Source organism: Rhinolophus ferrumequinum, chromosome 4 (assembly GCF_004115265.2).
Source record: "Rhinolophus ferrumequinum isolate MPI-CBG mRhiFer1 chromosome 4, mRhiFer1_v1.p, whole genome shotgun sequence".
In the NCBI taxonomy this organism is placed as follows: domain Eukaryota; kingdom Metazoa; phylum Chordata; class Mammalia; order Chiroptera; family Rhinolophidae; genus Rhinolophus; species Rhinolophus ferrumequinum.
Genome location: NC_046287.1, coordinates 46,667,003 through 46,679,860, shown reverse-complemented (window position 1 = coordinate 46,679,860; position 12,858 = coordinate 46,667,003). Strand labels below are relative to the sequence as shown.

The following is a 12,858-nucleotide window of genomic DNA, read 5'->3' as shown; positions in this document are numbered from 1 at the left end:
GTTTTTTGGTAGGACTTAACAAGATACTGAGTTGATGTATTCTAACTATTTAGCTTTAAAAACTAAATTTCTGCACAGCAAATTCTGCTCTTGTTTTGGCTAACAAAAAAAATCTGGTGCAATTAATTGAAAATGTTTGGTAGCATATGTGATAGTCTTTGTCTAATTGTACATAAGAAAGGTGCATATTTTCTGTAGAATTTGTTTCATTCAGGAATATCTTTGTTGCACTTCCCACCCCCACTCCCACCCTCACACCACCATTAGTACCCTGATTCTAGGTATTTCTGTTTTCCCCCAAATGCGTTGGAATCCATTAATTATGCACTCATTTCTTATCTTTGTTGCACTTCCCACCCCCACTCCCACCCTCACACCACCATTAGTACCCTGATTCTAGGTATTTCTGTTTTCCCCCAAATGCGTTGGAATCCATTAATTATGCACTCATTTCTTAAGTGATATTTCCTTGTATTTCTTTCTTCTATTTCTGGTACACGTAATGTCTGACAGAACTAGACCAGGTAGACTATCACACCAGGCCAAATCCTATTCCAAACTCAGCTATCAGAAGATATTAAGGAAAAGTTATGAAATAAGGTTAAAGAATAAAATAAACACTAAGACTAATAATTGTTAAAATGATTTATTCAAATGGAGTTGGTAATCTTTTCACTGCTTTCTTAAAAGTCATTCATTGAAGCAGAGATTTTGTTCTGGAACTACAGAGGGTGCCCCAAAAATGTATATTCATTTAAGAAAGGAAAAACTGTATTAAAATTGTAATACGATGAATAACACTAGCATTCACTTGATTCACGCCATCTTTTGAGTGAATGTCATACTACACATTGCTACCGTAATTCAATTCAACCTCAAAAAGTAATACGTGGATAACATCTCTTAAAATGTCTACATTTTTTTGGCACCCCTGGCATTTTAGCTTCCTTTGTTGCTGCCCTAGCTTTGTCAAGCTGCATTCCTCTCTCTGATTCTCTTTTAGAATGAAATTGAGTTGACCAGAAGGATAACTATAGATTTAGAGTGCAGTCCATAGACTCAGGCAGCCTGAGATCAAAAACTTGCCACTTACTAGCAATATAAACTCTCATCAAGATACTTAACTTCAGTATTGCAGTCCGTTAAGAGGAATAAAATGAGAGGATGTATGTAAAGCATTGAGCATTGTGACTGGCTTACATAGGTAAATAATAAATGTTAATTATTACAAATTCTTACTCAGTTCTCCTTTAATTAGACTTATATTTATATGTGTATATAATAGAGCAGTGTTCCCTCAATTATCTATGGTGAAGGACAGTATTTTTTTTAATTTATAATTTTTTGCACAGAGATACTTTCATAAATATAATAAACTTAAATTACTAGAAAAGTATTTTTTAAAAATACAAAGTAAAACCCCAGAGTTTTTATGTTTATATTCAACACACATAAAAATATTGTTAAATTGCTATAGAAGTTTATAAATGTTTTTGCTCAATTTTTGTACTTGTTTCACTGCAGACAGGAAATGGATGATTTGTAGATGGGCACAGTTCCATGGACCATTCTTTAAGTGGTACTATGATGAAGACTATGTAATATATTTTATTATTTACCTTGGAATAAGCTATATATAATATATATATATATATATATATATATATATATATACACACACACATACATACCACATGTGTATATATATATATATATAAATACATACATATATATACATACATATATATATATAAATATACATTCTCTCACACACACACACACACACACACACGGCTTAATGTGATTTTTGTGCTATAACAAAAATAAAAATCACTAACAATCTGAAAAACCCTTAAAATGGAGGATGAGGCAATGCAGACAATTTAACTTCGACATCAGTAATCTCTACTTTGATGAAGCTTCTGAATATTTGTCAGACCAAGAAACTCTTCATATCACTCTGTACATCTGTTATCTAATGATGTTATTCACTTGGATCATCCAGAAAAAATTTAAAAACTTACAGCAGTACATTTTCTGGGTTTCATAACATACATTCAGGGTGATTTCTTTCACATAAAGCACTGGCATTATCAGTTTTACATTGCCCTGTTAAGCAAAGTTCTACACAGTTAACGTATGACCCTACATATATTGGAGAAGTAGACTGTTGGGAAGTTGATATGTAACAAAACACCAGAACACATTTGATTTAAGAGCTCAATTTTTACTCACATCACCACCTGCTATGATGTTATGACACTTTCATCCCATTCCAACCTTCCCTAGGTAATTTATGAAAACAATGAGTTATGTTTTTTTCTGGGAGGATGGTTGGCATCAGATGCAGCCAACCCAGTTTGTTTTGTTCAATATTCCTATAATTAAGTAATGGAGGGGAAAGGTGTATACAGTTTGCATGAAGGGGAGAAGAGATTCATTTGCAGCATCCATATGTTTTCTTGTTTCTTTCTTCTAAAACACTTTTAAGAATATATATGCCCCCCTTAATTGTATTCTAAGAGTTGTATCACCTATATCACTATGATAGCACATACCATTTATTCCTGTTTTTCCATTTCTATTTTCTTCCATATGTAGGTATAGATTTAGGGAAAGAGAAACTGTATAAGGTACATATTTTCTGTGTTTTAGTTGAATGAGTAATTCAGTTGAGTTAGTAATTATCTCTGTCAGTTCTCAATTGCTTTATTGATACCATGTAACAAGCAACCACAAAAGCTGATGTGGCATATAATTGTAAATGTGTATTGTTTATACATCTGGGGCCACGTGGAGCTCGGCTAGGCAGCACTGGCTCTGTAGATCTCGGCAGGATTTGATCACGTCTGGGATTGGGGCATCTTGGCTCTGTGCCACCTGTCTCTTCTCCAGCAGGGTAACCCAGGCATGCTGTCATGGCAGCGGAGGGGGCAGAGATGGGCAAAATCAATTGCACAAGTTCCTGTCAAGACTCTACTTTCTCCCTGTTACTCTTAGTGGGAAGACACATCAAATAACGTGCTAAACGGCATTGATACAGGGGTGGGTGAAGAGTTTGGGCTACTTTTACAATTGACCATGTATCAAAAAACTAGTGTTTTCAATTGAATAATATAAGAAATATGAGAAATGAGTAGAAATAGTTAAATATACTTATCTTGATGAAAATAAATGTACTTGGGCAAGTTACTAAACTTGTGTGTGCTGTTTCTTCATTTCTATAATGGGGATAATATATAATAGTACCAACCTCATAGGATTCTAACGAGGAATAAATTAATTGATTATGCAAAGTCCTTAGAACAGTGCCTGCTACAGAAGTATGCACAGTGTTTTAGCTATAGTTATTATTATTATCATTATTATTATTATTATTGTTATTATTATTATTATTATTATTATTTTGAGTCATTCACCATTGAGCACTGAAGAATGTGTGAGATGGTAGATAGTTGTATCAATACTTTAAGCATATTTGTTTTATGATATTTCTTGCTAATATTTATAGCACAGATGCCATTTGTTCATGTTCCAAGCATTATTATTTTAGGAATTTATACATGTCTATATTCTAGAGAAAACAGATTTAGCATTATAGAGTCAGTTGGCACGTGTTTTTATTTATAATTTTAAAATTTCTTACTCAAAGATGTGCTCTAAATACTTCATATTTTTATTTGTTTCCATTTTCTTACTTTAGTAAATTTTATACAACTGTTAAGAAATGCTGACAAGCTTATGGATAATGCCATTTTAATTTATATTTCCTCAAATTTTGTGATCATTTATTAATTTCTTCTGTATGGTAACAGGTAACAGGATCATGTGCCAATGCTTCCCAAGTTCTAATGTGCATACATATCACCTAGGGTGATATGCCAATTCTCATTCAGTAGTTCTGGGATGGGGCCTGGAATTCTGCATCTCTAACAAGTGACCCAGGTAAAGAAGTGGGTATTGGTCTCTGAGTAAATTATGTATATTTAAAGATTTTGTATATGTGTGTACATGTGGTATGTATTAAAATATGTAAAAATACGTCTTTATATTAAATACATAAAATAAATTAATTATTTAATATTCCGTCATCATAAATAATATTCTTGCCACAGTTTTTTAAACCATGCCAATAAGTCATAAAAAGAAAATAGATATTAAATATGATATAATAAATTAAAATATATTTAATATCTAAAATAATGAATGTCTGAAGATATTATGTGTATATTTATTTATTTGTTTATACTTATGTAACATTTCTAAATGCTAAATAATATCTTTACTTGCAAAAAACAAAAAAAGGCCTTCATAAAAAATTTTATTTCCCTGGCAAACTACTGAAGTAACAGCTTCTGACCCTATAAATAGAAGTACTGTAGAAACCGTTTTGTTGGTGGAAATATACTTAAAAATCACTGGGTCCTGTAATTAAATAAAAGTCATCTCTTAAACACATATATAATTACACTTTACTTTGAAATATAAACACAAACAATTTGCTATTCTTCTCCCTGTGGACATTACAGCCCAATATTGTAAATGTTTGATTATATAGAATTTCAGATAAGTAAAATGCATTCATCAACTAAATTTTCAGCTGCTGAGTGTTAAGTACAAATCCTATTTGTTTCAAAGTTTATAACTATAAAATATTCTGAAATGTCAGAATATTGGTTCCTTTATATGTAATCTTAAGAATCACTATGTTGTACACCTGAAACTAATATAATATTGTACCATGTTTGTACACCTGAAACTAATATAATATTATACCATGTTTCCCTGAAAATAAGACCGGGTCTTATATTAATTTTTAGCTCCAAAAGACGCATTAGGGCTTATGTTCAGGGGATGTCATCCTGAAAAGTCATGCTAGGGCTTATTTTCTGGTTAGGTCTTATTTTTCAGGGAAACACGGTATGTCAACTGTAATTGAAAAATTTTGAAAAATTATTATAAAAAGGAATGCTCTGCACTTTTTTTTTAAGGAATTGAGTAGTGTCAGAACAATATCATTAAAGAATATAATTGATTTGTAAAAGTATAAAAGATGAGGGAAAATGGGATAAATCTCTGCTGACTGCAGGATAAACTCTAGTAGACTACATCTCCAAAAAGTAGAAAAGGAAAATATAACTGAGAAAACGGGTTAAATGGATCATTGGGATTCCCACCTAAAGGTATGTCTAATTAAGTTGAACTTGTTAAAAAATAAATAGCTACTATCCTGGTTGTAATAACAATTAGCATTTGAGCTTCACTTTTTTATTCAATTTATAGTTTATAAATCTAGCTATAGTTTGCAACTCAATTTATAGTCTGCAAATCATTTCACATCTCTGTTATCTTATTTGATATTTGTAAGAAACCTTTGTGCTTTGTTATTATTCTCCAAACAAGAACTTGTAATTTGAGTCCGCCTCCTTTTCTCAGTTTAAGCCTCAGGAGAAATACTCATTGGAAGTCCAGGGTCAGAGTTATTACTAGTCTGTTGATGAAAGGGGACTGAATTTTTTGATGACTGAATTATAGAAGTTAATAGAACATTAATAGCTATTACATATTGTGGAATTACTGCTATTTGCTACTATAGGTCTAATATTTCTCTATTTTTAACCTATTTTAGAATTACCTTGTATTTTAATAAATGTTGTAAATGTGTCTAAAATGCCTGTGTTTATGTTTTCACTTTGAAACAGTGGTGGTGATGCTGGCTTAGGTGCTTGGAAAACTTAATTTTTATTTTGTCGTAGATAATGTGAAAGATGATGCAGTAACTACAAAAATGGCATTTATGAGATTCTACTTGCATATTCTTACAGAAGCCCAGGCTCATAACACACAGTAAAGGCTTTTCCAGGAGTGAAACTGATGAAAATTCTGATTCAAATCATATACATCTATATACATGAAAATAAGTACAAAGTTTATTTGAGGAATACTCAGCTCCTTAGGAATTTTGAAATTAGATTAGCAATCCCTCCCCAAATTACCCTTTTTGGAAAGCCCTCAAAATTTACCTTACATCACAGTTGGCAAAAATTTTTGTCAAAGGATCATAACAGTAACCATTTTAGGGTTTGCAGGCCTTCAATCTGTTTCAACAAGTCACTTTTGGAATTTGTAGCCAAAAACAGGCAGCAGCTGTATTTGACCTATAGGTGTAGTTTGCCAATCACTAAGATAAGATTCTCAAGATCACTTTTAGTTCTTAGGTTATAGTTATGCTGAATTGTCTGGGTCTATGGCTAACTCATTGGTTATGAATTATGGAATTTGGGCCCTGTCTTCCCTCCACCCTCTCCTTTCATCCTGAACCTGGAAGCTTAACTGTGTACATGCAAATGCCTCATCAGAGTATTTTCCCAAACAAAGACAATTCCCTTAGAAGAGGAATCCTGCTGCTTCTGTTAAGATAGTAAGTACACCACAGATGGTGCTTTCATTTCAGAAACAACCACAACATAAAAGATGAAATTTTTGTTTAATTGTAGTGTTTTCCTATTCTATGGTTCCATGATTTAGTTTGGCAAGGATGCAAATTAATATTTAAGCTTCTGCTGGAACTCAACTGTTGTTGATTTTGTTGTTGTATTTTGGTGGTTCTAAATATAGCCAGGCAAGATGAGAAAAAGACACACCAAACTCCTTATCTATTTCTTTTTGGCAGAGTCAAAGAGTTTTTATTTAAGCTTAAATTTAAATAAGCATTCTCATATTACCGCTCCCTGTTTTAGAGTGTTTCACTGGCACAATCATCATATTACTCAAATGTGTAAAACTGTAAATTAGGTTAGGGCCGAGTTGATAAGCCACCAGGGATTCCTTCTTCCTTTAGTATTTCTCTTGCCACTCTACATTGGAGGTCTCAAACTTGAGGCTCACCAGGGCCCCATCTCAGCCCCCTAAGTCCATGCTATGTTGAGAAAAAAACAAAACAAAACTAAGAAATACTTGCCACCATTGAAAGGAACTATTATCTAGAAATCTGGATTTTTTACTCCTTTTGAAAAATCAGATCTACTAAAGATCTAAGATTTTTATTTTCACATGAGAACCATGTATGGAACAGCTGCTCCTTTTACCATCCTTTCAACTATTTTCTCTGTCTCTTTAGCCCTGAGCCTGAGTAAGGGGACATTTATCCTCATAACAGTACTGTGATTACACCAGCTTGCTTCACTCTTCTATCTGATCTGCTTGGTCAGTGTAGGGATTTGAGTTTCTGGCTCCTGCTGTGTGCATGATCTTTGGGGACCTCATTAATGATAATTATTTTATGTCCTACCTATGGGATTTTTCACCCCATCTAACACCCTAGAGCATATAATAGGACTCAAACACAAAATATGACTTTGTTAATTGTATAATTACTGTCAAGAGCATTTTGTTTCTGTTGGTCAGGGTCACTTTTTCCTTGCAAGAAAATGCCTTCTGGAAGTTAGTGCCAAGAAAAAGAAGATTTTCTCTCTTCAATAATTTTTATAACATGTAGCCGTTCTCTTTTCATCTTGGCTACCGGGAAGTTCGGAACTCAATTTAATAATGTGTTATAATTCTGGTGGTATTTCTCTCCTTTGTGCATTATGGATTATTGTAATATTAATTACTAAAGTGAGCACACACATACACATGTTCTACAATTTTCAAGTGCATTTTGCAAGAGATCGAGCTTCAACACATCTGTATGTAAGTAATATATATATATATATATATATATATATATATATATATACTAACTTCTCAAAACCATCCTCTACATTGACAACAGATTTACATTTATAAAATACTAATCATTATTCTCTTGTTTATATAAGAACCCTACATGTCTACCTCTTGCTTATAAGAAGTCTAATCTTTTTATAAGAGTGTGCAAGACCCCTTATCACATTTCTCCAACCCTCCTTCCTATCCACTTTGCCTCCACAAAGTCTCCGTGATGGACTAATGGTAGTTCTCCAAATATATCATGGCATTTCCCACCATGTGTCCTTAGCAATACCACTTATTCTACCTATAATCACTCTAGTGTTTGGAAGGGAAATCTGCCCCAGCAAATACTATGTTGTACTGTCATTTTTTTTTTTTTTTTTAAGGACAAGAATTTTAACAAAATTCTTCCAGTGAAGAATCTTGTTCATTTTGTATATGTTCCTTTTGGTGTACCGGATGCTGAGCCCAATATTTGGTTTATAGTTGTGCTCATTGACTAAATATTTAGCTAAGTTGTGGTTTGCCAAAATATTGAGAGAAGTGAGTTGATAGAATTGATATAACTGACACAGGGTGAATTTTAGACTATAAGTCATGGGGGTTTATTTTTAAGAGTAGTATTGAGTGCTTACTATATGCCATGTTCTCTTCTAAATATATAACATGTTAATTCACTCAGTCCTCCCAGGCACTCTGTTATCCTATGAGTTTGTACCCATTTTAGAGGGGAGGAAACTGAAGGCCAGAGATTAAGTAATTTCCCCAAGGACACATAGCTGGTAAGAAGTGGGGCCAGGGTTGAACCCAGAAGATATGGTTCCACAGATGGTGTTCATATTCACTCTACTCCACTGACTCCCATTTATGCATTGATAATATATTTGTCTCTTTTGACACCAAATAAATAGTAACTAATCTTAACTTTCATTAATCCTATCAGTTCTCCTGGGAATATCTTAAATATATATTTTATTTTTGTTTAGTTTATTGTGAATATATGATGCTACTTTATTGTGCTCTTTCTGGTTATACCCCGGTTGATTTATTTTCTGTTTAAGTAAAAATGGTTTTGAGTTTGTTCTTGTCTTCTATTTTCTTCTTAAAGAACATCGACTTTTGCCTATAAATATATTGCCAATAATAACAGATTCTTCTCTCTACGTTGTATATTGAAAAAAGTATATAGACAGTCAGTGCATGAAGGAAGAAGTAGGTCTGGGCATCCCTGCCCAAGAGCTGACTTGCTCATCAAGTGGATGATCTTCTGCAGGAAAGAAGAGAAACCACAGTGAAGCTTCCACTCCTTCCATTAACTTTCTTTTCTTCCTTTTCCCTCTATAGGAACTTTTTACCCCTGAATGCAAGTTTAAAGAATCTGTTTTTGAAAACTATTATGTAATCTACTCATCTATGCTGTACAGACAACAGGAATCTGGTAGAGCCTGGTTTTTGGGATTGAATAAGGAAGGGCAAGTTATGAAAGGAAACAGAGTAAAGAAAACCAAACCAGCAGCTCATTTTCTACCCAAGCCATTGGAAGGTAAGTGTTGTGTGTGTATTACCCTTATTAGATTTATTACACGTTTATTTTTCACATTAATAACTCTACCATGGCCACAAGGAACCCTCACGTAATGTTGGATATATTTTTTATCTTGATCTGGATGGTGGTCGCATAGCTGTCTACTTAAGTTGTGCATTTAAGATTTGTACACTTTACTGTATATATGTATATGCATGTATATCATGTACACATGTATGCACATATATACACATATATCATGTACATATATACACATGTGTATGTAAATTAATGGAATACATATATATATTTCCACCGCTTACATGGTGGAAAGTTTGCAAACTTAATTGCCCAACCTCATGTACATATATATATGTATTCCATCAATCTGAAAAATGCCAGGAAAATTCCCTATCTACCCACTTCTGTGTTTCAAACCTTTGCTGCCCCAACCTCTCTAGCCCGTAAATAATTTTTTTAAAATTAAGTTTGTAATGTTATTATAAATCTGTGACTGCAACAGTAGGTATATTAGAAAAACTAATTAAGTGTTGAGTATTATGGAATAAAGTATTTGCCCATTTTGGTGTTATCTAGCTGAAAGTAATCACGTACTAGTGAATTATTGTAATTACAGAAAATGAAGAGTTGATACCTTGGCTTTTAAAGAACTTGTTGATTTACATAGCTGCCTTCCAAACTGCATAATTATTTAATAAATTCAGTTGTGGCATTACCTTCTTTTATATTCACCTGTAAACAATACAGCCATTTACTGTGACCAGATTACAAGAGAGCAGGCTAAAAACTTTTGTTAATTCATCAGAAATATCTGTATCTTTCTCATTAAGAATTCTGCCAGAAGTGTCATTTGCTTTTAACTATGGAACATTTGTTTGAGAACTACCAAAAAATTGATATTGAGGCTTTTCAAAAGTGTTTTTTATTAAAATACTTTTGTTTGCTTTTCACAGAAAATCAGATTTACAATAACTAAATAAACACTTTAAGCTAGACACTTTGATTTTCTTTTTGTTTTTTATTCCTACAGGAACGCCTTAACGATCAAGGGAAAATGCATATTGGTTTTATAATCCATATTTTCTATATAGGAATAAGTAAATTTGAAATGTTGAAAGTTAAATATTAAATATCTGTAAATGTATAATTTAGTTTTCAGTTTTCCTAAGTTTGGAAAACAACTCTTGTTGATTAATACCATCTTTATAATTTCAAAGCTATTGACTTCCTATCACCCTTACCTAAACTTTTCTCTAGAACAAGTCATTGAAACCCAAACAATTAACCACCAGGGTCTATCTAGGAAAGGAAAAAGTACTCGAGAGTCTGACATATGAGTGTTATTCTCTCTATATGATAAATCATAAGAAAAATTAATGTAGAAATAAGAAATTAGAAGGTTTCTCTGTTCTTCCAAAATTAACACCTCTGTGCTTTGACCTTACTCTTTTAAACGGATTTCGAGACCATCAGACTCACCAATACTCAAATGCAAGTGAAAATTTAAGTCAATAGCCGCCCTAAAGAAGTCTTGGTTTATTTATTGTCACCTTGTTTTATTCCTTTACATTAATTATTGTTTTGAATATGGACAGTTAAGAATTGACTAAATTTCTAAAAACTTGTCTCTTAGCTGTATAAATGTTATGAAAACCAAAAGGGCCTTTATGTCTCTTAACTGAAGCAAAATCTGGAAACCAGCTATTTAGTATATTCAGCAGGAACTATCTGATACTCTAATGCTGTGGTATAATAATATTACTTGGTATTTTAATCACACACTGAACTGTTGTGTATATTGTATATGTTATGTGTATATATGAGGAAGAGACAAACAGTATTTTCAAATACTTAGCAGACAGAAATACTCTTAAAAACAGTGAAGGAGTTATTATAATAGCAGAGGTTGTCACATAGTGTAATTGATAGAGGAGATTAATTTCAAACTTTGAGGACCCATACAGGACGTAAATTATATCATTGGAAATGTTAGGACAAATTAGGTGCTTGATTAATTATTGATGCTCTGGGGTATTCATATCTCTAACATAACTTCATACTAGACAATCAAATTAAAGCTGTGATGCTATTGTCTCCTCATTGAATTAGTAGTGGGAGTGAGAGCTTGGAAAGTGCTTCAAGGATATGGATTAATCCCTTTTGCCAAGTCATTTAATATATATTTAATATATGTCTGGTGTACACATGCACTTTCAAATATGTGTGCTAATGAAAACTCACTAATGCATTGATGCAAAAGGTAAAATTCTGTCACCTTGAACATGGAGAATGTATATGGTAGTTCATTCTAACTAAGCATAAATTATCTTCATTAAATACAGTAAGTCCTCACTTAACATCATCGATAGGTTGATGATGCAAAACATTTAACGAAACTAATTTTACCATAGACTGATCTAAACAAGAGTTAAGTTCCTACATCATATTTCTGGCCACAAAAACATTATCAAATTTCTAAATAAAGACTCAAAACATTTCTAATATTAAACATTGAAATAAATGTGAGCCATACATACATTTAAGAAAGATGAACTGCAAACAAGAGAATTTTTTTCTAACCCACTCATTCCAGTTCAGCATTGCGGATGGCAGTAACCTATCCCAGTAGTTCAGGGCACAAGGTGAGACCCAACCTCAGACAGGATGCCCTTCCGTCACAGGGTACACTCACACCCACACCCACACCAGACTGAGAGAGTATAGAAACACCACTTTACCTCACGTGCAATCTTTGGGATGTGGGAGGGAAATGGAGTCCCTGGAGGAAACCCACATGTACATGGAGAGAAGGTGCAAACTCCACACAGACAGTGGCCCCAGTTGGCAATCGATTTTTTTTTTCTTATCAACATTATAATGAAACAAGTTTGAATGAAATGACATTATTTTAGGACCCGCTGTATCATAAGCTTTCAAAAGCCTAAACAGCACGTTGGGAAGATCTAATTCTAATGGCAGGTATTTCTGATGGCAGATGATTTTAACTCACCTAGTTTTCCCCGAGCATTAGTCACTATTAAATGTTCTTTCCCTGGATTTCCTGAATCATTTTCTAAAAAACCACATGAGCCCTTGTGATTAATTATGTCATGAGATACTATTTAGACAATTTCTCAGAGCTTACAGGAAGTCAGTCCCACTTGCCTTCTTGCCATTCTGTGCTTCTGCCTTATATGACATCAATTATTAAATTTTTAATAACAGCTCAGAAAATGAGGCATAAAAATACAAAATGCCACACAGTTGCATTCAGTTATTTAAGGTTCTCTTTCCACAATCGTGGGAAAAGAAATCTAAGCAATGATCTTCAGAAGGCACTGGCTTAAGGAAAGGGAGTTGTTACTGCTTTGGATAGCTTTGTAGTTCACGCTAGTGAGACTATGTTGCTTTTGAACCACTTGAGAAAAAAATAATTTCATGATCTAGGGTGTAAATACCTAGACTTGAAAAAGATGAATGGGAATGAGAGGTTCATGCGTTGACATTCGTGTGCAGTGGAATGGAAGTCTGAGTTTTCCTTGCTGTACAAAGAGAATTAGGTTAAATGCTTGCCATCCTCCTATACTGTGTGTATGTGT

At 33.2% G+C, this 12,858-nt stretch overlaps 1 protein-coding gene across 5 annotated transcripts in view; it reads left to right on the top strand.

Moving 5' to 3' along the window:
* The window catches only part of FGF14 (fibroblast growth factor 14), a 600,644-nt gene that overhangs the window by 583,782 nt on the left and 4,004 nt on the right, over positions 1-12,858 (top strand). For all 5 annotated transcript variants that reach the window (XM_033104270.1, XM_033104274.1, XM_033104273.1 and 2 more), the window contains one exon: positions 9,058-9,256. In XM_033104270.1, coding sequence (XP_032960161.1) covers positions 9,058-9,256 — 199 coding nt within the window. The remainder of the gene's footprint in view (positions 1-9,057; positions 9,257-12,858) is intronic.